At 53.4% G+C, this 26,215-nt stretch overlaps 8 protein-coding genes across 8 annotated transcripts; 5 read left to right on the top strand and 3 right to left on the bottom strand.

The window, feature by feature from the left end:
* Positions 1 to 1,208: 1,208 nt before the first annotated feature.
* On the top strand, positions 1,209 to 2,709 carry J4E84_001985 (uncharacterized protein; the record flags this gene model as incomplete). Its single annotated transcript, XM_049384614.1, has 5 exons — positions 1,209 to 1,279; positions 1,518 to 1,609; positions 1,678 to 2,050; positions 2,231 to 2,585; positions 2,635 to 2,709. 5 exons carry the CDS (start codon positions 1,209 to 1,211, stop codon positions 2,707 to 2,709), a joined length of 966 nt encoding a protein of 321 aa, XP_049247970.1.
* A 2,895-nt stretch (positions 2,710 to 5,604) lies between these two features.
* J4E84_001984 (uncharacterized protein) lies at positions 5,605 to 6,648 on the bottom strand (the record flags this gene model as incomplete). The annotated part of the gene is made up of 1 exon (XM_049384613.1): positions 5,605 to 6,648. The coding sequence occupies one exon, from the start codon at positions 6,646 to 6,648 to the stop codon at positions 5,605 to 5,607; it is 1,044 nt and encodes a 347-aa protein (XP_049247969.1).
* Positions 6,649 to 10,350: 3,702 nt separating this feature from the next.
* J4E84_001983 (uncharacterized protein) lies at positions 10,351 to 11,106 on the bottom strand (the record flags this gene model as incomplete). Its single annotated transcript, XM_049384612.1, has 1 exon — positions 10,351 to 11,106. One exon carries the CDS (start codon positions 11,104 to 11,106, stop codon positions 10,351 to 10,353), a length of 756 nt encoding a protein of 251 aa, XP_049247968.1.
* An 831-nt stretch (positions 11,107 to 11,937) lies between these two features.
* J4E84_001982 (uncharacterized protein) lies at positions 11,938 to 13,096 on the bottom strand (the record flags this gene model as incomplete). Its single annotated transcript, XM_049384611.1, has 2 exons — positions 11,938 to 12,649; positions 12,696 to 13,096. 2 exons carry the CDS (start codon positions 13,094 to 13,096, stop codon positions 11,938 to 11,940), a joined length of 1,113 nt encoding a protein of 370 aa, XP_049247967.1.
* Positions 13,097 to 13,445: 349 nt separating this feature from the next.
* Positions 13,446 to 15,359, top strand: J4E84_001981 (uncharacterized protein; the record flags this gene model as incomplete). Its single annotated transcript, XM_049384610.1, has 4 exons — positions 13,446 to 13,485; positions 13,542 to 13,714; positions 13,761 to 15,284; positions 15,333 to 15,359. The coding sequence occupies 4 exons, from the start codon at positions 13,446 to 13,448 to the stop codon at positions 15,357 to 15,359; spliced, it is 1,764 nt and encodes a 587-aa protein (XP_049247966.1).
* Positions 15,360 to 15,915: 556 nt separating this feature from the next.
* J4E84_001980 (uncharacterized protein) lies at positions 15,916 to 17,870 on the top strand (the record flags this gene model as incomplete). The annotated part of the gene is made up of 3 exons (XM_049384609.1): positions 15,916 to 16,172; positions 16,244 to 16,272; positions 16,321 to 17,870. The coding sequence occupies 3 exons, from the start codon at positions 15,916 to 15,918 to the stop codon at positions 17,868 to 17,870; spliced, it is 1,836 nt and encodes a 611-aa protein (XP_049247965.1).
* A 617-nt stretch (positions 17,871 to 18,487) lies between these two features.
* On the top strand, positions 18,488 to 21,696 carry J4E84_001979 (uncharacterized protein; the record flags this gene model as incomplete). Its single annotated transcript, XM_049384608.1, has 2 exons — positions 18,488 to 18,938; positions 20,201 to 21,696. 2 exons carry the CDS (start codon positions 18,488 to 18,490, stop codon positions 21,694 to 21,696), a joined length of 1,947 nt encoding a protein of 648 aa, XP_049247964.1.
* A 1,759-nt stretch (positions 21,697 to 23,455) lies between these two features.
* J4E84_001978 (uncharacterized protein) lies at positions 23,456 to 25,881 on the top strand (the record flags this gene model as incomplete). The annotated part of the gene is made up of 6 exons (XM_049384607.1): positions 23,456 to 23,538; positions 23,720 to 24,914; positions 24,964 to 25,224; positions 25,277 to 25,406; positions 25,456 to 25,730; positions 25,819 to 25,881. The coding sequence occupies 6 exons, from the start codon at positions 23,456 to 23,458 to the stop codon at positions 25,879 to 25,881; spliced, it is 2,007 nt and encodes a 668-aa protein (XP_049247963.1).
* Positions 25,882 to 26,215: the final 334 nt, after the last annotated feature.

Raw genomic sequence — 26,215 nt, 5'->3', positions numbered from 1 at the left:
GTATACGTTGGCATATATACCCGAGCTTTTGCCCATCCTTTCTGTTCTTCGAAGTAGTCTTTTGCGCATCAATACTTTCTCTTACATCACGATGTCAGGAATGGCGATGACCATGTTGGGGGCGTTTCATGTTTGAGCTTTGACAAGGGCAGGACGCTATTGTGGCGCACCATGTATCTAGGTACTACCTGCAGGGGTAGATGAATCAAGAATGACATTTCAAAGCCAAGTGTTTCGGTCTCTTCCCAATAATCCTGGTGGCGCTGATCGTGCTCAGGGACCATGTCGAGACATCGTCATTTTTCCAACATCTTGCTCGGGCCTTGCGTGAGATTTCGCACTGACGGGCCTGGTCCGTACGGCGACCAGTTTTCGTCTTTAAGGCCCGGGCTGTGACGTTTGCTGTCACGACGATAGTAGGTAATCTGCCTGCGAGCGCAGTGGAGCAAGTGCAGCTTCGGAGGAGTGCGCATTCTAGAGCTCGAATTGTTTCACTGAGCTACGTACCGCACGTGGCTAGACTGGCGTCCTTGCTATATGATGCCCATTATAGGCTGTTTCGACGACGACATCGCAGCGTCTTGAGAGGTGTCCGGTGAAACGGGCATACGGTGGGGCTGGGAACATGAGAGGGGACTGCCCAGAGTATTGTTTCTATAGGTTGCCGGGGTGTCTATAGTGTTACGCGGGGATGCACAGTCGCGCACCCGCGCAGCAGTCACATCAATTTCCTTGCTCTCACCCTTGTTGAGCTGGGGACGAGTTTTGCAGAGTTTTCAACGTACATTGCGTCGATATCCATTGACCTGTGCAAAGATGTAGGACGCGCCCAGAACACACAGCGGGCCAGATACGGATCTCGGCCGCCGTCAAGTTTCAGAAGCCGATTAGAACACTGCAAGGCCTATCCCAACACACGGCACGCATCGTGCATCGACTTCCCGCCATCATCGAGGCTTAAGGCATATTTGCCGTTTATCAGAGATGAAACTTCTTCAGCAGGTGCAAAGGTCGGCATATTGGTCGAGATAGAGCAAGTAGTCGGGTGAGAGGGCCCGCTTCCACCTGCCGCGACCGGACGCTCCAGTCTCTTTGGGTCGGCGCCACCTTTCTCCGCATGGTCCGTGCCTAGCGAAAAACCTCACTTCTTTGGGCGACGACGTGACTACCTGTAGAGAGCCATAATTTCCACCGTCACACTCACCACCATGGCTACCAACAGCATCAAGTTATTGACCGGCAACAGCTATCCCGAACTCGCTGCTCTCGTTGCCGACCGGTACGTTCAAGTTCTTCACTCCTGACGCTCTTTCGAGGCTGCGACTTGGCATGCAGCTGCCCAACGACTGCAACATATTTACCCCCACCATCATGCAATAGCAATGGGTATCGCACAATCCGCAAAGTCACTCGGCTTTTCTTTGATGCTTTCTTCTTTTTTCTTCTGAAACCGACACAGAAACAGAGCCTCGGGGTGTTAAGCACGTGCCCCAACTGCATCGCTAATTGAGTCACAGGCTCGGAATCGAGCTTACCAAGATTCTGGTGCTCCAGTACTCGAACCAGGAGACCTCCGTGACTATTGGAGAGTCCGTTCGAGACGAAGATGGTATGCATCATCATATCTATACGGGATCGAGTATCGCTGCGTCTAGTGCTCGGCTTACCACAGCGCAGTCTTCATCCTGCAATCCACACCACCAGGTGACATCAATGATGCTCTCATGGAGCTACTGATTATGATCAATGCATGCAAGACCGCTTCTGCGCGCCGCATCACCGCTGTGATTCCAAACTTCCCGTATGCCCGCCAGGACAAGAAGGACAAGTCCCGTGCGCCAATCACCGCAAAACTCATGGCAAACATGCTTCAAACCGCCGGTTGCAACCACGTCATCACAATGGATCTTCACGCCAGTCAGATTCAGGGGTTCTTCAATGTCCCCGTCGATAACCTCTATGCTGAACCCAGCACGCTCAGGTGGATTCGCGAAAACCTGGACGTCAAGGACTGTGTCATCGTCAGTCCAGATGCGGGGGGTGCCAAGAGGTAAGACCACACGTCCTATCTGCTAACAACCTCCCCAAGTCTTGGTGCCGAGTACGGCAGTGAGCAGTGGTACAACGGCGCGAACTCAAGACCCGAAGTCTTACTCTGTGCCATACTGAACTCTCGGACTGTCATCCGTAGAACGACTTCTAGAATGTGCTAGTACTAACGCATTTTCAGGGCAACCTCGATAGCGGATGGCTTGAACCTTGGCTTTGCCCTCATCCACAAGGAGCGCACGCGCCCCAACGAGGTTTCGCGCATGGTGCTAGTCGGAGACGTACGAGGAAAGACTGCCATCCTGGTCGATGACATGGCCGACACATGCGGTACACTTGTCAAAGCAGCGGACGTTCTCATCTCCGAGGGTGCAAAGGATGCGCTCGCGATCGTCACCCACGGCATACTGAGTGGCAATGCCATTGAAGCTCTAAACGGCAGCAAGCTCAAGAAGATCGTCGTCACCAACACCGTACCCCATGAAGATAAGAAGGAGCTGTGCGACCGCATCGAGACAATCGATATTAGTCCGACCGTAAGTAACTCCCTATACTTTGGAACGGTGCCGCTCTAACGGCACACAGCTTGCCGAGGCCTGCAGGCGTACCCACAACGGCGAGAGTGTTAGTTTCCTCTTCAAGCACGCGCCCGTCGACTAAGGGAGGCATCATCATTCGGTCAACGGCAGTCATCTAGCATATGAATTAACGGCGTCACTGGCGGTATAGGCGTTAGGATCAGCATCAGGACTTGGACTATTCTTCAGACGATAGACATCATGGGTCTATGAAGATCTGCAGATCGCCTTCAGATCCCGCATCTATGGGCGAAGCCACTGCTGCAGCATGAGGCGTCGCACTAAGTGCATTAATGAAATTGCACGTTTCTATAACAGCTTCTTTCCGCTAAACTCGTGGCAGGTGCTTCTAAACTAAATCCGCTGTCAGCCGGGTTGACATGCATGCGCAAGAGGACGCCATGGTGAGGCACTTGTCTAGTCCGTCACGTTGCGCGATACGAACTAGCGAGTTAGCTTCTTTTAGCATGGAGCAGATCGAACTTTATATCATCGTCAAACTACACTCTCCCCACGCACAAATAAGGTTTCAAGACCTGCGAGATCTCGCTGATCTTTACTGCGCATGCTCAAGGTGCGGGATCAATCACCGCTAGACATCGCTTACAGGCATGTACTGTACTATCACGATGTATGTGCGTCGTACTGGCTTGCGCGGTGACAGGCTTAACATGCAGCCACAACCAGCACCTTTAGACTGACATCAAACGATGATCGACAAACACGCGGAGTATTGTACTCTCCCGGTTAGTGTTACTTCGACAAGTTCGTACACCTCAGCCACCTCCAGATACGCTCCACATATCGCAGCCAGCATACCCCAAGGAGGATTGTGTGACCAAATGCGGTAGACTCCGAGAGCTCCACCTGCCACTACTCAGCGACCTCCTCCACCCTCAGGATTCAATCATTGTTATCAGTAATCACCTCAGATCCTGCCGAGTCAAGTCGCCTTTATTCCCCAATTAATTCCTACGACTGCCGACCCTCCGAGGAGGTTTCAAACCATGATGAAGATCACGATGCTCACTTCACCCACCGATCTTCCGCTCCGATCCGAGGGTGAAAGTGGTCCAAACGCGTTGCTATGTTTAACTCGTGGGTTGAGCGGAGGTGGAATCTGGAGATATCCGTGAAATGCGGATTTTAACTTTGGGGTTTGACTATGATCGGACTTGTGGTTTTTGCATCCACCGATGCCGAAGTTCTGCCACCGCGTCGGCATGGCTAGTGTGTGGCTGAAGAACATGTTCAAACAAGCGTTCGCTGCTAAGCGGCTGCCCGTCCAGAACGGTTCCACGCGATGCAACGGAACTCATGGCCGCTTGTGTCTCGCCGCTCGTACGAGCGCGCCAGTCGAGTGGCTGGGCTGCGCATTGCACTAGGGATGTGAGAGTTGTGATTTGGCTGTCTCAATGCGAATGCGAAATCGTATCAATTTGGCTGAGTTCGATGAGCACGTCAATTTTTAACAATATGTCGCTGTTTTACTACGGTGGAAGACTAGCTTAAACATTCTCGCGATGCTTGGCATCCATCGCGCAGGACGGTTCACCCCACAGCAGCACTGACCATCAGATGACCACCATCCCCATACCTTAAGACCCTTTATCAACGCTATCGCACGGCTGAATGCGAATGCGAAATCTTTCAACCAGCGTAGGTACGAACTACAGTTCTCTCTCAACCCCTTCGAATACGGTTTCAATAGCCTACACGGCTACCGAGCTGCCTCAAGAATTCACGCAGTCTACCCCTTACGACAAGGATATACCGCGTACGCACACGCGCGAGAGCACGCAAGTAGATCCCCAGGGTCCTCCGACATGCAAGCAAACGCAAGGATCAAGCATCACGCACCACCAGCACCCCAGCTACCCATAAACTCAAAGAGCCGGAAGAAGCCAAACGAACGCACGAGACAATCCCACTCCCCAAAGTACCCCCCATGCTGCCTCGCATCGAAGACATAAGTTTCCCAGGTTCCAGATTCCCCAAAAACCCGCGTTGGAAAATTAAAGTTGTCCACACCCCAGAACGGACCGAGGGTGAGAACTTTATATGGCGCAATCGCGTGCGTCGTAACGCAACACATCCCTTCCCTTATCACATGGTTTCCGCTTTCCACCTCGCCGGATTGAGACTGCTGCCAGCCTCGTTACGGGTGCCATCGTGTCTCGAAAAGTAGCGGAACCCCCGCGCAAGGGTCCAGGTGATAACTTTCCTTCGACGGTCCGAAATGGTGAACTTTGATGTATTATCATACGATTTTTGGATTCTGGATCTTGACCTGAGGGGATAGTCTGGGTCTTCCATTGTGAGTGAAGGGCCGATTCGGGGGGCGAATATTGTGGGCGGAAGGGGCAAGGTGAGACGGTCTTTTGGGGTGGCGTGAGGTGGGGGTGGACCGGTGGAGGTGGGTTGTAAATGTATGAAGATGTTTCGGTGTAGAGGGTCATGTGGAGAAATGTGGTATCGTGGAAGTAAGGGTTTGTACAGATGTAGCATGGGCAAGGGAGATGCTTGTGCCTGAGGCCTCGTCACTGGGATGCGGCCTGTGGACGTAGAAGAGTTACTCTCGGTGTATATGGTGTGAATGTCAAGGAGCCTCTCTTCTCGATAGTTTGTGTGAGCTGTTATGAGAGTTGTGGCAGAAGGGCTGGACAAAAGGTCAGTGTTGTTCAGATGTGATGGTGTGGAACAAAAGCGCTTGCTCGGGAGATGTTGTGATGGTACACTTTGTACCACGCGGGCTTTTGGAGTGAACATCTGCATGTCATGTCTTGCATAGATGCTTGTTGCGAGCGACGCGATTGATCTTTCTTACGTAGACCGGGTCGAACAAAGTATATGTCTACGCAATAAGTTTGATAGTCATCACGTACCGACATTTTTCAGCATCAACGATAATCTTAGATACATTTACAGTGTCAAAATACATACATCTTCAACCCCTCTTTACAACGACTCTACTTCCTCACCAACCCAGCTCACCAGCAAGAGCCTTGGTCAGAAGCTCCGCCATCTCCGCATGTGTCGCAGCATTGGGATGGTAATCACAAGCAACGTCTGAGCCCTGCGATGGCATATCCACCAGACTGATCTTCGTGCTGTTCTTAAGTTGCGCAATCGCAGCGTTCAATGCATTCGTCTGCGTAGTCTTCTGTGCCTGACCTGCAGGATACCCGTCGCCAAGCATAGGCGATGTCAGAAGGAAGAAAGCAGCCTCTGGGTAGTGTGTCTTGATCGTCTTGACGAAGTTGACCATGGCAGCGGTGTATTCTGCCGGAACGATCGGGTCGCGGACGCCGGCTTGATAGCCAAAGTCGTTGGTACCAAGATTGATGACTACAGCATCTGGTGTGGCGTTTGCGGGAAACGTGTAGCTGTTCAGCGGATCGAGAGCGCCGTATCTGGTCCAGCGTTGAGGCATGATGTCGCTTGGATCGGGGGTGGGAGAGACGTAGTTTCTCGTCAGACCGATGCCGCTCCAGGCTATGATGTCGTAATCGGCATCTAATGCGTCGGCAGCCAGGGCGGCGTAGGTCTTGGGGTTGTTCTCTACAGCGGCGCTGTTCACGCATGGGTTGACGCCGTCGAGGCCGTAGCCCACGGTGATGGAATCCCCGATGACTTGGATCTTGCGCGAGGCGTAGATGTCTGGACCGAAGGTGCCGTCTGTGGTCACGTTGCCAATGGTTATGGTGCCGTATGAAGCCTCTGATCGTTTCCGCAGTTCGACCGTGTGTTTGCCGTTACCGAGGTCAGCGGGCGTTTTGATGGAGGTGCCATTAACATCAGGAATGACAGTCGCTACGCCATCGATGGTCAACTGAGCACTGTTGGTGCCGCTTGTGCCCTCGATGCCGATGCTAGCGGAGGAACCTGTAAAGGTAAAGGATACGCCGGTTCCGGGCCATGTCAACTCTTGCGTGTCCGGATTCACACGGCCGAGGAAGCGAACAGCCGTGACATTGTCGATGGCTGCTAGTAGTACGAGAGGGGATACGGATAGCTTCATGATGAAATTTGATGGTTTGAAAGATGCGCAGCGCGTCGTGGCATTACGACTACGCACACATTTATACAGTGCAACAATTTACTTAGACTGGAGACTGACACGGAGGACCGTTACTAATCTCGTAGAATAGTAAACAAGTTCCGGAGTGACCTGAATCGTGGCCTCCGAATAAATTGCACAGGACGAGAAAACCGGGTAGCCTTTGGAGAACTCCGAGATCTTTCTACAGCCACGATGCTACTGCATGTTGCGTAGCCATAATTGGCCAAGTATTTACTTTGCGATATTGCGCATGACACTAGAACAGTGTGGTAGTCGTAAATTTGAGAGAAGATGCGGGGGTGCAGCCGTGGGTATGTGGCAAGATGACCGTTGCGATGACGATCGCGGACCTGGTAAATGATGCACTAAACTGAAATGGTAATGGCGCGGAAGACATAAATTCCACGAACGAAGGCTGCTCTCGTCCTTTAGTCCGAGGACATAGCTAAATGACGATGAACAACGTCTTCTAGCGCATGATGTAAGAAATTGCGTTGTAAGATATGAGAATGAGGCTCGGAATCTCCATCGCACGTTGGAGTATGCCTTCTTTGCGCTTTCGGCGTCAGACGGAGCATCGGCATCACTGTGACATGGGAAGTAATGTTGACAAGAGAACAGAGTATTCTCTAAGATAAGAGCCACGCCAACAAAGTCTGCTCCCAAAGTTCTCAAGGTGACCTTTCCATCCACATCGACCTCAAATCGCGACGATCAACATCCAGCCCATGAACCCCAGTGATCATTTACTTCTCGCGCAGTCGCTCCTGCTACTAATGGTATGTACGCATCGGACAAGACGATGCGCGGGCGTTGACGCGGTCTTCCAGTTCCTGAATCTCGGTGTGTTGTAGATTCCAAGGACATGGGACAGGTAACCGAGCTTGACCTGTGCGACGCCGTAGGCATAACGATAGGATATGGATGAATGCGAAATGATAGGGAGTAGACCCCACAGATCTGAAACTGACTGGAGTAGAGGCATGGCTAGAACGAGGATATCGATAACAGGAATCGATTGCCGAAAGAAGTTGTAAGGATAGCGGAAGAATGCTGAAGCCAGATTAGTCTAGCACAGAGAGATGCTAGAGTACATTGCGTACCCTCTCTAAACGAGGAAGTACGGTAGGAAGGGAAACTTACAGTGAAGACTCGTGATCCAAGTTTCGATGAGGAGTGTCTACTGGCTGAAGGATTGGCGATGGTGTAGGAGTTGAGACGTGGTTGTACTCGTCGCTGGCGAGAAGTGATCAGGATAAGGATGATAGGAATGCGATAGCGATGAGGGCGAAGCGCTGAAGCCGAAGTGCAAGTTGGAGCCAAAAAGGGGCAGAAAGTGACGGCTTCGAGTACATGCATAGCGCCTTCTTCGTCGCCGTTAGAGTTTTGACGGAAAATCTTGGACTCGTTGCATGGCTATTGGGTGGCCATCAGGTCGTTGAAATACCACTGAAAGTATTTGTCGAGCTTCTTGGGGTCTAGTAAGAGATACCAACAATGTGAGCGTTTGCGAGGGTGTAGTAATGAAGGTATCCCTATACAAGTCGTCCATGGCACTCTCTTCGGCATCGTCTCAACAGATTCTCATGGAGTTCGAACTCGCTGTCCCGCTGGAACCCAGTGAGGGCTGATGTAGTAACAAATTTGTTGATAGGTCGTAAGAATGTTGTTGAAGTATGTGGATAGTGATGAAAGTAATGATTGATGACGAGAATGAAGACCGTCTTGGAGGAAGAACATCAAGGACATGTTAATGAGATGGCGGGATACTGGTAGACTGAAGTTAGCTTTGGACAACAATATAATGGACGAATGGTATGTACCTCGAGTGTCGCGGATGGGACAAGGGGTATCAGCGCAGCGGTAGCAACGAGGCTACCGAGAGCTACTGTAAAGTAGCGAGAACGAATCATCGAATTCGATGGGATCGATTCCCAGAGTCGTGTAACCCGTGGACACGTCGTCTACTAACGTCGATGTTGTTTAAGCGCCCCGGTGGGGGCGAGGATGAACTGGATAGCGATGGCCTGTTGAGGATACATGCGCCGAATAATGGTGATGAATGAGAGTAGAGATACCGTAATAATACTGGGAAACAGTCCAAGACATCGCGGAGCTCCAGAGCAGGAGACATACTGTTGTGGCGATGTTGCCGGCGAGGCATGCTCGGAACATGGAGTCGACTAGAAAATGCACTGTAAAAATCGGTCGTCCTCGAAGTTGGGCTCTTATTGAAGGCGATATTGCTGGGTATTGAGTATCTGCCGTTCGTCATGTTGGAATTTGTATTGGATGTCGTGGTCGATTTTATTCCACGGCTGCCAGCTCGCACCTCTCGTGCCGCCGATCTCGGTTAGGGCGATTTGCTTGCATTCCCAGTTCTCGGTGTCGAAGTTGACGACGATCATGGGTCAATAGAGCGCGGTTGCACTGCGAGTATCTGACGTCCAACTGCTGTTTTAAACCTTGGAATGGTCGACCAAGTTTTCGGGCTTCGTCCAGGGCAGTGTTACCGATGGAAGACTGATCTGATATAGAGGATGAATAAGGTAGGAATGTTGTAATGATACTAAGACTCGGTTAGTAAGGTATCGTGAGGCTATAGAGAAGAGACATACCGTTGTAGCAATGTTTCCTATAGAGCGATATTGGATCGTGGACACCTGACCTCCTCGAGGATAGTATTGCCGATCATGGATTGGCCTTCGATCGTGGCAGGATAAGAGCTGGCGGGAGAATGATGGCGATGTTGCGCTGCCTGCTGCGCTGCCTGTTGCGCGGCCTGTTGCTTTGCCTGTTGCGCTGCCTGTTGTTGCGCCATCTGCTGCTCGCGCGCCTTCTGAATCTCCAGCTGTTTACGTTGCACGAACGCGTTCCTGACAATCTCGTTCTGACGACCAAATGGATACAAATGTGCGTAATATGGTGGTAGGAATTTTGTAATGATACTAAGGAACAGTCAGTATGGTGTGAAGATGTTCTGGGGTCAGATACTTACTGTCGTAGCGATATTGCCAATAGATGACTGGTCCGAGATCAAGGCAGGACCATGAGCATGTTCTCCCAATCGCCTTCGAGGGGCTTTTGAAGTAGAAGGTACTCGGTGTACTTTTTCTGGGCAGACCGCATTCTCGTGAGGAGAAACTGTGACGACACCAATAGACTGCTAAGATATAAATGGTGGGTATGAATGGGAGTCGGAAGCAATATATGATGATAGAAGTGAGGATAGTTGAGGACGAAGAAAAATGGGTCGTATCCTAGAAGAGTCAGGTGATGTGGAAGTGATGTGATGGAGGAAGCATGGAGGAAGAATGGGAGCAGGCAGATAAACAAACAAAGAACACAACGGGGTATGTAAGGAGCGAGCTTGTAGCGTGCCTGACATGTGCTACCAAGAAACATTTATGCACGAGAAGCAGCACATGGCCATCGATCGTCAGTAACGACTCAAACCAACAATTTACTGCGCAGGCGCCACGGGACGGCAAATCCTCACCAACACACTCAGAAAGAAGTTCACAATACCTAGAGTCAAGATCTGAGTCATAAAATCATCAATTGAACCTGAACGAAAGCACCTGTCTCTCACTCAATCCTTTTTCAAGCCCCTCCTAATCCTCCAAGACTCTCAATCACCCATCTCCCCAGTTCACATTCCTACAACACCTTGAAGCAAACATAGCTCAAGAACTTATCATTCAGATCACCCTTGTCCGTACTCCTCAGATCCGCATTACCGGGCCAGCTCAAGCTGAGGAAATCTGATTCAACGCCAGGAGTCTTGTGGCAGGAGTTGTTGCTGTTGACGAAGGTATTAGCTAGATTCGCGAAGAGATAAGGTCTCAGAACGTACGTGAAGAACTCGCACAAGAACCCCGGATCCGGTCCAATCGACGATTCTCTACCAGAAAGTTGTGCGCAGTCAATATCTGAACCGCCTGGTTTGGTGAAGTGGTGCGAACATGCGCCGTTCCAGTTGATGTCGTCGCAGACGTACACACCAGCCACATCCTCAGGCGCGGGAGACACGGAAGCTGATGGCGCTTCTGGCAACGGCGTGGACAAGGTCGCTGTTACGGTGACCATGGTGGTCGTCATGACGATGTCTGATGCTCTGGGAACAGGAGTCAGAGCCGGGGCGGGCGCAGCGGAAGAGCTCTCGGCGTCGCCTCCAGCGCCTAATAAGTCTCCTAGGCCGCCCAGAGGACCGCCTCCGCCCAGAACATCGCCTCCGCCCAGAACATCGCCTCCGCCTAGAACATTGCCGAGGGGGAGGCCTTGTCGCTTTGCAGCTGGATGTGCAGATTCTGGGACGTATTCTGAGGGGATGAAAGGATGACCTGGGCTCGGAGGCAGACTTGCGGCGAGGGTGGTGCCGGTTATGAGCAGGGTGGTGAGGATGGATGTATACATGATGGACGATTTGCTACTGTCAAAGTAGAGAGATCTGATAGGTCTGAAGTGTGAATAGGACGCGCGTTGTCTACAGAAACTATAGAGAATTCCGGTCTACTTGTACTTCTCGTGAGTTGTACGTCTCGTGGAGGTGAGAGCATCTTTCTTCCCAAAGCAATATGAGACGGCAATTTCTTTTTCTGTGTATCAACTGTCACGACACTTGCTCTCTACCGGCTCCGTGAGACTCGGCGGGTAGAGTTGTGTAACAAAATGCCCGGTTGCACTGATCACCTGCAGTACGCGACCAGGCTGCACGTAGGCTGCGTGCATCCCTTCGAGGACTTCTGCGGAAACGTAGTCTTCAAAAGTGCGGGTGGTGCCTGGGAGGCGCTCGATTATGTGCGCATGAGAGATGCATGTCGACTGAAACGCAACGGCAGTGCTGATTCAAGTCGAGTACAGTTGAGCACTTGAGTGCGCATTGTTGATGAAGTGCCGTTTCTGGCACTGGCCCGCTGCGTCGCGGCAACGTCTTTCGCAAGGTGTAACAGCCGGCGGATGGAACGATGGACTTGTAAACAGTCGACTTACTCTATTCTGATAGTAGACAATAATTGGGTACAAGAATACTGACAAGTCCCTCCCGAGTGGTGGTATCATATGCGCTCCAATAACGCGACCAAACAAAGCGCTGTAACGCTGACAAGACGCGGCCGCAATGCCCCATGCCCAAAACGCCGAGAACTTGTAGGTACTCGGTGGAGTAAGAGAGGCGCCTGCTGCCACGGGTATATGAACGACAACGGGTAATCAAAGCGATCTAAGATATCCCTGAGAGCGAGTGTACTACGCCCCTGATCTCTCGGGTGCTTCTGGTCGGTCCGGCTCGTAGTTTGTCTCGCCGAGTGACTCGGTAGGTCCAGAGACAGAAGGCGCTGACGGAGCAGCGGCACTTGGACCTCGAGACGCTGCTGCGTTCAGGCGCTGGTTCAGAGCCTCTAGAGCGAGAGCACGTCTCCTTTCTGCCTCCGCACGTGTGGCTCCTCCTCGACCGCCCCTGCTGTTAGGGTTCATGATGCTGGGTAAACCCCCTTCAGCCCGGGCGCTCGCCTGTTCGTTGCCTGCATCAATATCCTGATCTGAGAAGGGTATGCACACTTTGAGCGATACGAGTGTGTTGTAGATGCCGTCCGAGAGGGCGCCAACGGGTGTTTGTATGGGCTCTGGGAAGAAGTGAGCAAACGAGAAGGTATCTGAGGCGTCGCCGCGGATGACAGAGCCGTCGCCAGTTGCGGTAGACGATAGTGATGGGCTTATGCGGTAGAAGCGGAGGTAGATCCAGGCAGTGAAGAAGCCGAAATACGCCAGGAACATGGCCGTCTCGGTACCCAGTATTATGCCGGAAATGGTGTTGGTGAGGAGGAAGATGGCAGGGAAGTGCTTGACGCGCATGCGGATGAGGCCCTTTGCGATGGCAACGGTGTGTTCGGGGACGAGCTGCTTGAAGGAGACGAGAAAGCCGGCTTGGATGGCGATGCCGCCAGAGATGGTCGTGCGCCTATGCTTGGTCAGTACAGTGCATGGGACGAAGGCCGAGTACGCACATCAGAGAGGTCTTGCCCATGACCAGGTAGCCGACGATGTAGAGCAGATAGGCGAGCATGTTGGGGATCATGGCCACGAAGAGCATGAACTTGGTGAACTCGTGAGACCCCCACGCTCTTTCCAGGTAGCGTCCGCCATAGAAGACGGTGAGTCCGGTGGTGATGAGGCCGAGGAGGTTCTGCTCCACCACCGTCGCCAGCGCGAAGACCCAAGGATACCACGGCACCGAATAGCGGGGGACGATGGTAAGCCACGGGACGCCGTTTCCCACGCCGATGATTGGCTTCTCGATCTTTTCTACCAGGTTGGCGTTGGGTCGCAGTGCGAAATTTACCAGCGTAAAGAATACGACGGCCGCCAGCACGCCCCGAGTGAGCGGGGGCAGGTTGATGCGCGCCATGGTGGGGAGAATGCGGCGTCTGGAGGCGGGAGGTGAGGCAGTCGGGCGTCCTTCACGTATCGGCCCGGGCAGGTCCAGACGGGCGGTGGAGGTGTCGAGGGTGAATTGCGCATGCAGGCGTGGGAGCGTCTGCATGTGTCGACGGCAGGGATCATGAACGACGCTCGGACGGAGATCCTGTGGGGACTAGCGGCCGCCAGAGTGCTGAGTAGTTGCAGGTAGCCTTCGATCCTCCTACAGTACAGCTCGACGACCACCACCACCACGAATCGCGCACCCAGCACGCCCCGCCTATCACCGACCCTACGCACTCTGCTCCCCGGCGCATGCAGCGCGTACAGGATGCGCCATGGCGGAGACTCTCAGCAGCAACGCGATGAACTATCTCGGTACACGTCCCCAGCCCACGCCTCTGTTGGCCTGCATGACTGACGTCTAGGTGCAGTATGGCGATATCTTCAGGAGGCCGGATTCGGTAATGCCGCCCTGCAACTCTCGCGATGCTGGATCCGCGACCCCGACACGCTGCCCTTTGCGAAGAACATCGAGCAGCACGCTCTCATCAGGCTCGTGCAGGACGGGCTGTGCTTCGACCAGCTGCAGGCCGAGGCTTGCAATGTACGTCGCATACACGCGCGCGGGAAGCTGGTACTGACGAGCGCAGACGGAGCCGCGCTACAAGTTCGGCAGCGACCACGGACGACCCTATTCGGCGCGCAATGGCAACCTCTTGACCCTCGACAAGGGCATTCCCGCACACGAACTCGCCGCCGAGGCCAACGGCGCTGTCCAAGAACCCCCGCCCAAGAAGACGCTCAAGCGCAAGAAGACGAAGCCCACGAATGGCGTCGAGCCGCGCCCCGAGCCCCAGGTCAACGGCGATGCCATGGAAATCGAGCACAACGGCACCACGCATGTGACCAACAGCGTGCGGGCTGAGTCGGAGCCCATGGTCTCGGAAGCCGAGTCGCCCTCGCTTGCTGATATCCCCATATCCACCCTCAGCATCGGCCAGGACGCTGAGATCCAGACTGAGGCCATCGCTGTGGCTGATCTCACTCCCGGCATCGTCTCCATCCCTCCCCCCTCAGACCCTGCCTGTCTTATCGAACACACGCTATGGGGGCCTATAGACTCCCCTGTACTGCTCGCAGCCGGCAAATCCCTACTCCAAGTTCACGTTGTGAGCAAAGACCCTGGCCATGAACCCCCTACCCAGCATTTCGACATACCCTTACCCGTCGACAACTTCGACGTCACCGCGCTATGCTGGCATTCCGACAACGAACTCACTGTCTCTGTGCGAGAACAGCGATCCAACGAAGTGGGAGAGAAGATGATGATGGACAAGCTCATCAAGCTTACCGAAGGCGGCCAGGCCTCACAGGTCATCTCCTCCACTGCCGGCCTCATCAACACGCTTCGCTGGAACCCCGAACGAAACTTGCTGCTCTCGATATCAACAGACGGCGAAAAGGGTTCCATCAAGGTGTGGAAGAACGATAGCGACTCTATACCCGCATGGACCGAATTCACCGACACGGCCATATTCGACGCCCACTGGATAAGTGACTCTGCTTTTGTCGTTTGTGGTATCAAGCTCTTCAAGATCTACCAAGTCAACGATTCCCTGACTACCCAGCAAACCCTCGACACTTCAGTAACATGGGAAACAGTCAAGTATGACGCTGCGTCTAGGATCATCGCCGTGCTGGGTATCGAAGACAGGAAGTACTATCTTGGCATCCTCCACCCCAACGACTCGATACAACTACAGGTCCACGAATATCCTGATGAGTACCCCACCGATCTCAGCTTCCGCGTAAAATCAAAGACCAGCCACCTTACGAACGGTTCTTCGCTGCCCTCTGTTCTGCTTGCAACGAGCTCCATGGCTGGTGCAACGCGCATCTGGGACGCAAACGAACCTTTCAAATGCGTCAAATATCTACCTACCACGGATGGTACGCAGGCCTTTAAGATTGCTTTCTCTCCAGACGGGTCGCTCTTAGCTGCTGCAGGCCCCGATGCCGTCACTGTTTGGGATGTAGAAAAGAGAGATGTACCAATTGCCTCGTGGCGCGCCAGTGAAACTCCCAGCGACAAATGGAACCCGGCCATAGACGGAGAGTACAGTCTTGGTTGGGAGCCAGATAGTTCTAGGTTATCTATCGCTCTTGGAAATCAGGTATGCAAAATGCGAAGAGAAGATTTCCAATTGCTTACACTACTACAGATTGCTATCGTCACGGTTCCGAGGTAGTACCGGGGATCGTCTATGGAACAAACTCAATTGCAGCTCTGCGGTACAACTATCGCGCCGCTCATCGCAGGGGTTTCTCAGCTGTATTGCACAGGACGGATAGAAAACTATCCAGAGCCGAACGCGCAAGTCTTCACGGGGACATTCCGCGAAGTCACTAAGAGCGTGTTGCGGGATGCAGCGGGACGCATGTGGAGGTCCGGGGTGGCGCCTCGGCCGACACAGATGCGGAGGCTGTCGCGCTCTGATAGGCTAAGCCTAGCGGTGGAACCCCAGGCCGTCTGCTGAATCCGACTGGTAACTCGACGTCTCGCTAACGCTCCGCCTACTGCTTCGGCACTTGTATCATACGGCCAACCCTGACGATGGTGAGGGGTGTAGGTGGCCGTACTTATAACGGTTCTCTGTCGCCATTTTGCGGCCAACATCATCTGGATCGTTTCTGTCATACTCTATACTACCACCTACGCTGGCCAGTCTAGCCTCTGAATAAACCATTTAATTTGGATACACGTCGCGCAATTACTCCTATTGTGTAACTCGTTCTTTCTTGACGATGTCGGCAGTACCTAACCTTCCTATCGACGCGCCTGGCATTTCCATTAACGAGGATGCCAATGGGCTTTCAGCGAAGCCGCCTTTCAAGCTCAACGATGCGCCTGTGGAAAACTTGCGACGTCTGAGAGTTGTTGTTATCGGTGCTGGATACTCGGGCATCTATTGCGGCATTCGCATTCCAGAGAGATTGAGAAATGTCGATCTTGTCATCTATGAGAAGAATGGCGGCGTTGGAGGGACTTGGTACGAGAACAGGTAAGCATTTCTTCTGTGACTAACCAAGGTCTTCTTACTGTTTCGCAGTGCATTCACTGACTTGATCGCAGATATCCCGGTTGCGCATGCGACATACCATGTAAGCAAGCTTGAACTTACGAGTACAACCACGGCTAATAATCTACAGCTCACTCATACCAGTATACGTTCCAACCGAACCCGAACTGGTCGTCGCTCTATGCCCCGTCTGCGGAGATTCAATCTTACCTCCAAGACGTAGCGCACAAGTACTCCGCGGATCGCTTCATCAAGCTACGCCATGAGATTCAGGCATGCCACTGGGATGGCAAGACTGCGAAGTGGAACATCACAGTGAAGAATCTCGACACAGGAGATGTGCTACAGGACAAGGCCGACGTACTTGTTTCAGGGAGGGGTGGTTTGAACACACCATCTTGGCCTGAGATAAAGGGCTTTGAGACGTTCAAAGGCGAGGTCATGCATTCGGCAGTCTGGAATCAAGCCTACGACTTCAACAACAAGCGAGTAGGCGTCATCGGTTCTGGTTCCTCCTCCATCCAGATTGTCCCGTCGCTGCAGCGTCTACCAGGTACTCATATTAGTACCTTTGTGCGTAGTAAGACGTGGATCTCGCCTCCCTTCGGCCAACAGCTATGGGACAAGTACGGTTTCAATGGTTCGACGATTCCCCCAGAGCTTCGCGATCGTTTCGCGAACGATCCAGAATATTACCACAAGTTCAGGCTTTCAGTCGAGGAAGATGGAAACAGCATCCATGCTGTTACCATGAAAGGGACTGAGTTACAAAAGGGCGCAAAGGATATGTTCCATCAGCACATGAAAGAGAGGCTGAAGAGCAAGCCTGAGATCTTCGAAGCACTCTTACCCTCCTTCTCCCCAGGGTGCCGTCGGTTGACGCCTGGTCCAGGCTATCTCGAAGCCTTGACGCAACCCAATGTCGACTTCGTCACATCGCCCATAACACACATCTCCGAATCCGCAATCCACACAGCCGACGGAAAAACGCACGAAATCGACGTTCTCGTGTGTGCCACAGGCTTCAAAGCCTCAGCCCCACCTCCGTTCCCCCTAACCGGCAGCAACGGCCTGCCACTTGCTAAAAGGTGGGAGGACCGCGCCGTAAACTACCTCTCACACTCCGTATCTGGCTTCCCCAATCTCTTCACCATGCTCGGTCCCAACGCCGCAATCGGCTCCGGCAGCCTGACGTGCATGATCGAGACCCTAGGCGACTACATCATCAAAGCAATCCGCAAGATCCAAAAAGAAAACATCGCAGCCATGGTTGTCAAGGAAGCGCGCGAGAAGGACTTCATCGAATACGTCGACGCCTACTTCCAGGGCACTGTCTTCGCCGACGAATGCCGAAGTTGGTACAAGAACAAGGGGACGGGCGAGGTCGTTGGGCTCTGGCCAGGAAGTACGTTGCATTGTGTTGAGACGATGAGGAGTCCGAGGTGGGAAGACTTCGACTATATTTATTTGGATGAGCTCGAGGGACAGAGTGACGGTACAGAGCTACATGGTGTGGGGAAGACGAGCAACAGGTTGGCTTGGTTGGGCAATGGGTGGACTAGTGCGCAGACGGAGGGCAAACACTTGGCGTGGTATTTGTACCCCGAATTTATGGAGAAGCCTGTTTCGCCACTGCCGGAGGAGAAGGAGACGTATGCTATTAGGCCGTTTTCTTATTGAGGGAAGGTGGAGAGCAATGGCGGTTACTTGACAACGTCAAGCCAGTCGACACTTGCAAATTTGATCAACGTTGAAGCTGATCTTTTCTATGAACAACGATTACGGCAGGCCGTCCCGCAATGCACATGAACCGCCATATTCTTGGCATACATATCGCTCACTCTGACGGACGAGGCTAGCTACTCACTAAGTTCAATCTTTTGCGCAGCATTCCTGTTCAAGGGCGCAGTAAAATACAAGATCGTCTTCTCTCCCGTTCATTCAGACTATTTATACACTCCACCCTTACAACGGACCCAGTTTCTCAGCATAGCTCCTGAGGTTCGCACAAGGCTGAGAACGCCTCGTGCTTTGCCAAGAACATGTGGCTGGAGGAGAAGATGCACGGTGCGAGTATCATTGGGTAAAGTACAGATCTTGACGTCGAGAGGATCGTCTGCGGCATGTCCGCTGCATCTGTTGAGGGGGCCGATGCTCGTTACCAGGCTGTGGGAGAAGACGGAGAAGATGTATTTTAGCTACCGAAGGTGCTCAGTAAATCCGGCCTTTCTTGTATCTTCCCGATCTCTGTTTACCGTCTGCTAAGTAGGGGACGACTCATTATCGTGCTGCCCATAATGCCTTCATACGTCTGGCTCGCATGCCTTCTCACAATCATCACACACACCACCGCACAATCAGACAGCGACAGATGCGAAGGCAACACCACCACCTACCACGACTTCAACCTCACCGTGCCCTTCCAAAACCTCTGCGGGAAAGACATTGGCGCCAAAGTCGACTTCCTCGATCCCACCTTCGAAGAAACTTGGTCCGATTGCATGGGTCGCTGCGTCAAGAAAGAGCCGCTGTGCTACGGCTTCGATTTTCGACCTCTCGGCGCGACAGAATTCGAAAATTGTTGGCTCATGAACGCTACGTTTGATGCGGCGACGGCTGTGTATCCCGGGTTTGCGATTGATGCGGCGATGTTGGCACCGGATTTGGTAGAGGGGTTGGATAAAGATTGTGAGACACTGGGCCTTCGAGGGTGCTTCCTGAAGAACGGGAGATTGGAGAAGGTGACGGGTATGTTTCCATAATCCCCATGAGCAACAAAGCAATCGCTAACAATCGACATGGATAGCTTCCTCGACTTCCCCAACCTCGACGCCGTCAAATACCTCAACCAACACAGACGCAGCTTCCACCAACTCAAAGAGTCTTTCCAACGGCGCAAAGGGAGGAATCGCAGCCGGCATCGTGGCTTTGGCGGTGTTAGTAGCCCTGATCATCGCCTTTGTATGTATCAGGCGACGCAAACAAAGAGCGCGGGGTTATAGCTCCGATGAAAGCGCAGCTGAAGTCTCAGCTCACCATCAGATTGTGGAGATGCTGGCCCACAAAGGATCGTACAGCACAGCAGAACTTCCATGCCAAGAAACCGCACAAGAACTTGAAGGTACCGAAGGTGCCAAAGTATCCATACCGACAAGCGAACTCGAGGGAAGTTCACCAAAGAAACCAGAAACAAGGTTTGAAGAAGTGGTGGTGGTGGACGCTAGAACACATAGACCCTGCCCTTGCCCGCCGGCAACCTGGATTTGAGAAAATGGCATGTGCAAACCTCTCTCTTTCTCCATTTAACCACCACGTGCCGTGACATCTCCCCGCCGCTCAAACAACCACCAACAAGTGAGACACCCGCAATCTAAAACCCATCCTACGCTGCACAACGCGGACAACCCTTACCTAGGCTGTGCAAACAAGAACAAGGCTGCGCACAGCCGCCCTTATCCACACATGCATCCCCAGGCCCCCAAACAACAAAACAGCCGCCGCCCTAGCGCAACAAATGGATCGTCGTATCCGCGCACTCATACTGGACTGGTTTGGCTTACTCCTACCCTTGCGCCCCACGTTACGCCGTCCCAAGAGTGGGAAGCTGCATAATCATGACAAGGCGTCTGGCTTGATTGCCCGTACGACGGTAAGCAACAAAGCGTGTGTCTGTCTGGGAGTTGGAAGGATTTTCGGGGTTTGGGTTGCTGCAGTGCGTGAGGCGGAGTGCGGCGTGCCTTGGAGGATGCTGCGGCTGAGCTGGAAGCCTGATCGGCTTATACGATGGGGTTGTCTTTGTTCATAGGTGGCCCTTGAGGCTGGAGAGGTTTGTTTCGTTTCCTGATCTTTTTCTCTTTTTTTCGCCTTTTGCCCGTTGGATTCGCGGTTGAAGTGCAGCCTTGGGTTTGGCTCGATATACTTGGGTACTGTAAAGATGCTACCTTTTATCCGGAGTTTCACGACCACCGCGTTTGACGACGATTTACCGCGGTGTAATCCTTGGTTTCCAGGATGTGAGAAATTCGGCGCAAGTACCTCAGAGACGGACGGGACAAGTACCGCACAAACGGAGGGAACTGGTTTCGCTCTGACAAGGACGCCGGGTGGATGGGGGATTTCTCCATCCGATGGCATTTCGGACATACAGCCATCACCTACCTTTGATGGCTTTGGCTCTAGCATCACACAACTTGCCGAACCTAGCACTCAGCCCATCTTCACGAGCTTTGGATCGCAAACCCCCTCAATCATAAGAACATCAATATCAACGTCGCTAAGCCAGACTGTCTCACCCAGCCAACTAACATCCGTAACGACGGAAGATCCAAGTCAGGCAACGGTTGCAACCCTGGCAGGAGTAGCAGCTGGCGACGAGACGAAGGGATTGAGCGCTGGCGCAGTAACGGGTATCGCCATCGGAACATTCATCATTGGCGCAGCAATCGCATTTGCCGCCGCCTTCTTCCTCTTCAGACAGCGGAATAAACACAAGAATGCAAACGTCAGTAGCAAAGATTACCCAAGCTATGGCGACTCCGCGCCCGATCTGGGAATGATGCAACATAAAGGTGTCGGCAGTCTAGGAGGGCGGCACAGCCCATATGTACAGGTATCGCAAACACCTACACCAGCGACGCCCACTGCTGCATTGTCTCCTCCGATGGTAACGCCAGCCGCCGTGGCAGACGTATCGTCCAAGGATGTTACCTCGTTCTTACCCCCTGCGGCAGACGACGATGAAGTGTGGAACGGCGTGTCGCACTTGTTCAGCATGATGCATGAGCATATCGAGAAGTTCTACCGCGACGTACATGCCTGTATCACTCCGAGCATGGAACCTTCAATCGCCAAGTTCGGCATCAAAGACGTGGACATGGCCGAACTCCTGCAAGAATGCTCAAGTCCAACTGCGGCACTCAAGCATGCACTCGTAGCATACGTACTGGGTATAACGGGGCCAAAGCAAAAAGGAGATCAAGAAGGCACACTGTTTCCAGAAGAGCTGGCGCATGTCGCCAATGGCGCCGACGTTGGATCAGGTAAACCTCCATCCCTACCCCTCGATCCAAGGAAGGCATTAAGCTCACACCCAATCCTAGATCCCGACTTCATAGCCGCCACCTCTCTCCACCGCCGCGTCTCCGTCTACCTCTACAGCACCATAACCGGGTACCCGAACCGGCGCAAATCCTGGATGGCACAGTCTGAAACACGCGAAGCAGCCGAACACTTCTCGCTTACCTTCTTCCCTTGGGCGAATCCTACGTCTAGCGATCAGGATCGAGATGAGGATCTTGCACGCATTATTACGGATACGCTGACGGTGAGGATATGGTTGTTTGGACAATTGGATACGTATGAGTTTGAGTGGGAAGGGGTGGGGGAGAGGGGTATTGTGATTAATCCTGAGTTGGTGAAGAGGAAATGGAGGAGTGATAGTAGAGATGGGGGTGGGGATGGGGATGTGGTGGTACATGTAGTGGATGGGACTGTTGTTGCTATGTAGACTGGATGAAAACATGCCCATCTTTTCGCCATTGAGCTGCGAAGTTTCGTCTGACGCGAGAAACGGCTACTACGGCTACTACGGCTTCTATTCTGGCCAGAGTTGAAAGCAATATATCGAGCCCTGCAGATATTTGATTTAGCTATTGCTCTCCTGCGGGGCCCCGCAATGATAATGCACCAACTAATACATCTCTGTAAGTCGTTGTTGGTCGGCAACTGATTCAACGTGCCCAGACCTGCCAACATCAGCCAATACGGCATGCCGATAGCTATGACGACGGCTGGTTGAACGCCAAGATGTGTATGGATGGTCGCATCGCGATCACTGTGTTGATCGCACGTGAGATGCTACAGTAAACTGCATTACCTAGGTACCCATGTGAGCATGTGCACGAAGACACGCGCGCAAAGCCACTCTCTCACGAAGCGTTCGCATGGGCTGTCAACCGAGACGGAACATATTACCCTCTCGCACGGTGAAAGCTTAGCGCGAACTGCACACAAAACACACCCACAACAGCTAGCTCTTGTAAGTAATCCAGCACGCCATGCAAAAGTGTCCACTGTAAAGGACAACTAGCACAGACAAGCGGGAACAGATATGGCGACCAGTCCAACGGTAACAATTGCCGGTGCCTCGGATGGGTCCTGCGTCCCTCTTCCCCACGCCCGAAAGCTGATGCTTGCAGGCATCGCGTGGTCAGGCCCATTCTTTGCGAAGGAACATGCGATCAGCTCCACAACCTGCCAGATATGTAGAAGTTGTACTCTTGACAGTCTGGTCACAATGGGGTGCTTGGGGCTTGTGTGGTGTCATACCAAGAGCTTTGTAGGAGGGTTCGGCACCTTTGTAGCCGAGCTTGCAGCTTACGGAAGAGCTCCTGCTCTTCGACACTGCCCAGGTGATGACAGTTTTGCAAGTCATTATAGGCCGACCGCGCCGCCTGAATTCGGGCTATTGCGTACGGCCGGGAGATATTGTGCAGTTGCGAAGTTGCGGGCCGGCCGCCTGCCGAAGTTGTTTTCGTCAGGGTCGGCATGGATATCTAGGTACATGATGGTGAATAAGTGCACGCACTGATGAGCCAACATGTCGCTGCGCGCGTTCATAGCATGTGAAGCAGGGCAAATTGAATGTCGCCAATTATTGGCAGTCAAGCAGATTGACGGCGGATCGGCACAGCAGTACAGTCTGACTGGCGTGGTGTGCTAGTGATCCGGAGAAACGGAGGGCATCACAGGATGCTATCCGTATTGGATCATGGTGCCGCCCACGGAATACGTGTGGGCCCAGACAAAAGCCAGCAATAAGCTGTTCGTCATATTCCAGTCCCCGCAGCGAAGGCACGCGAGGGGTAAGGCGACATCACCAACGCCCTACTAGAGTCGCAGCTCATAAGAGTGCCGTTCGCCCATCTCGTGCTCTGCATTACAAACTCCCTCTCCCAACCGCGTCGCCTCAATCTCGAACCTTGAACAGCCACGCGAAGCTCCACTTAAGCAGCTGTTTCCCGAACATTCACCAACTTCACTCCGGCCCCTGCGGCAATCAAGCGTACCGCCGACCCCTTTACCCGGAATTGAGACATATAACTGTTCTGGACAATCCGTCCGTCTCTGACCTGCGTCCTGCCAGACTACACTTTTACGCTGGTGAAGCTGCTGAACTGTCCCTCGACGCGAAATTGCAGCGCGCCGAAGCCGAGCTCCTTTGCCCCGCCAGCCAGGCTAAATAATCCACATCGACCAGCCCAGACATGTCTGAAGGAGACGTCAAGCCGCCCGTCGTGGCCGAAGCCCACCAGGTGGACACATTCCACGTTCCCAAGGCGTTTTACGAGTGAGTCTCTCTGTTTGTTTGGTCATTGCATCATGCACCAAGACAATGACAGCTGCGGCGTCATCCAAGCTCCAGAGCTCGCGGGTGGGCGGGGTGACCCCGCGCCGCCGAGCGTTTGGCCGACCACCAGATCGCGATCGCATCCAGACGAGAGCCCGGCACGCAGCTAACGCGCGCACAGCAAGCACCCGCACTCGAAACCGCATCTTGAGAACCTTGAAGAGTACCAGAAGCTGTACAAGGAGTCCATCACAGACCCGAAAGCTTTCTGGGGCCGACTCGCGCGCGAACTGCTCACGTGGGAGCGCGATTTCCAGACCGTGTCCTCGGGTAGCTTCGAACATGGCGATGTCGCGTGGTTCGCCGAGGGCAGACTGAATGCCAGCTACAACTGCGTCGACCGCCATGCCTTCAAGGACCCCAACAAGCCGGCCATCATCTACGAGGCCGACGACGCGGGCGATGGCCGCATCATCACATACGGAGAGCTCCTCCGCCAGGTCTCGAAGCTGGCCTACACACTGAAGGAGATGGGCGTGAGGAAGGGCGACACTGTTGCTCTGTACCTGCCTATGATTCCAGAGGCCGTCATCTCCTTCTTGGCCTGCACACGTATCGGTGCCGTTCACTCCGTTGTCTTCGCGGGCTTCTCGTCAGATTCGCTACGCGACCGTATCATCGACGCTGAGTGCAAGGTCGTCATCACCACCGACGAGGGCAAGCGTGGCGGCAAGACAATCAGCACAAAGAAGATTGTCGACGATGCTCTCAAGCAATGTCCCGGCATCAGCCACTGCCTGGTCTACAAGCGCACCGGCGCCGAGGTTCCCTGGACCAAGGGTCGCGACTGGTGGTGGCATGAGGAGGTGGAGAAGTACCCCAACTACATTGCGCCAGAGTCGATGAACTCGGAAGACCCTCTGTTCTTGCTCTACACCTCAGGGTCCACCGGCAAGCCCAAGGGTGTCATGCACACAACCGCAGGCTACCTTCTCGGCGCAGCAGCAACTGGAAAGTACGTCTTCGACATCCACGACAACGACGTCTTCTTCTGCGGTGGTGATGTGGGCTGGATCACAGGACACACCTACGTCGTATATGCCCCTCTACTGCTTGGTGTAGCTACCGTCGTCTTCGAAGGCACACCCGCCTACCCCAACTTCTCGCGCTACTGGGACATTGTCGACAAGTACAATGTCAGCCAGTTCTACGTCGCCCCCACTGCGCTGCGGCTGCTCAAGCGTGCGGGTGACGAGCACGTCAAGCACAAGATGAAGAACCTTAGGATTCTCGGATCTGTTGGTGAGCCAATTGCCGCCGAAGTGTGGAAGTGGTACTTTGAGATTGTCGGAAAGGAGGAAGCACACGTTGTTGATGTGAGTTGCGGCTGAGTACGCTCATAGAAATTGTTGCTGACTGAGACAGACTTACTGGCAAACTGAGACTGGCTCCCACGTCATCTCACCCATGGGAGGCATCACACCCACGAAGCCCGGATCCGCATCTCTACCATTCTTCGGTATCGAGCCTGCGATCATCGACCCCGTGTCTGGCGAGGAGATTCACGGCAACGATGTCGAGGGTGTACTAGCCTTCAAGCAGCCGTGGCCCAGCATGGCCCGCACTGTTTGGGGAGCACACAAGCGATACATGGACACATACCTGAACGTATACAAGGGCTACTACGTGAGTTTGGGCAAGATGATTACTTACATGCAAATTCTAATAATATCTGCAGTTCACTGGAGATGGTGCCGGACGTGACCACGAGGGCTATTACTGGATCCGTGGACGTGTTGATGATGTTGTCAACGTCTCGGGTCACAGGCTGTCTACCGCTGAGATCGAAGCCGCGCTTATTGAGCACCGTACGTTATGTCCGAAAGTCCGATATGCAAGTTGCTGACGGTTGCGCAGACCAAGTGGCTGAGGCCGCCGTGGTGGGTATCAATGACGAACTGACAGGCCAAGCCGTCAACGCTTTTGTAGCGCTGAAGGACGGCACAGAGTCAAGTGACCAGGTGAAGAAGGACTTGGTGATGCAAGTGCGCAAGTCGATTGGACCGTTTGCGGCACCAAAGGCCATTTTTGTGGTGCCAGATCTGCCAAAGACGCGATCCGGCAAGATCATGCGCCGTATCATGCGCAAGATCTTGGCGGGAGAAGAGGACCAGTTGGGCGACATTACAACAGTAAGTCTGAGTTTTGCCAATATTTTCCTCTTGTTGACGGCGATGACGCGTACTTGGTGGGATGATGTTTACTAACGCCTCCCGACAGCTTTCGGATCCGTCGGTAGTCGACAAGATCATCGATATTGTGCACCAGTCTAAGAAGAAATAAACGGCTCGACTTGGCTCGGGTGGGCGTGGTTGCCATGGGAGGGAAGCATACGAAGCTCTGCTAGTGTGGTGGGGAGGAATTCAGTCGCGCTTGGAGGGAACAAGCGCCGAGCAATGGCAGTCCTATAGTGAGACGCAGGCAGTATGCGCGCTGAGGCATGACCATGCTGTGTTTGTTTGGGCGGCCGCTGTGCGCGCCTCTATGTTTAGTACGGATATAGCACGAATATGCAGCCGCTAGGTTCACGTTGACTGGAATTTTTGTGCATCCGGCTGTTCCTGCGTGGAGCAACGCGACAGCAAACGCGCGAATAGCGGCGCAACGGCGTATACAG

The sequence above is a fragment of the Alternaria hordeiaustralica genome, assembly GCF_023758085.1.
Source record: "Alternaria hordeiaustralica strain BMP 2776 chromosome Unknown scaffold_2, whole genome shotgun sequence".
In the NCBI taxonomy this organism is placed as follows: Eukaryota; Fungi; Ascomycota; class Dothideomycetes; order Pleosporales; family Pleosporaceae; genus Alternaria; species Alternaria hordeiaustralica.
The sequence above is the reverse complement of the archived record's forward strand: the minus strand, read 5'-3'. Positions and strand labels throughout refer to the sequence as shown.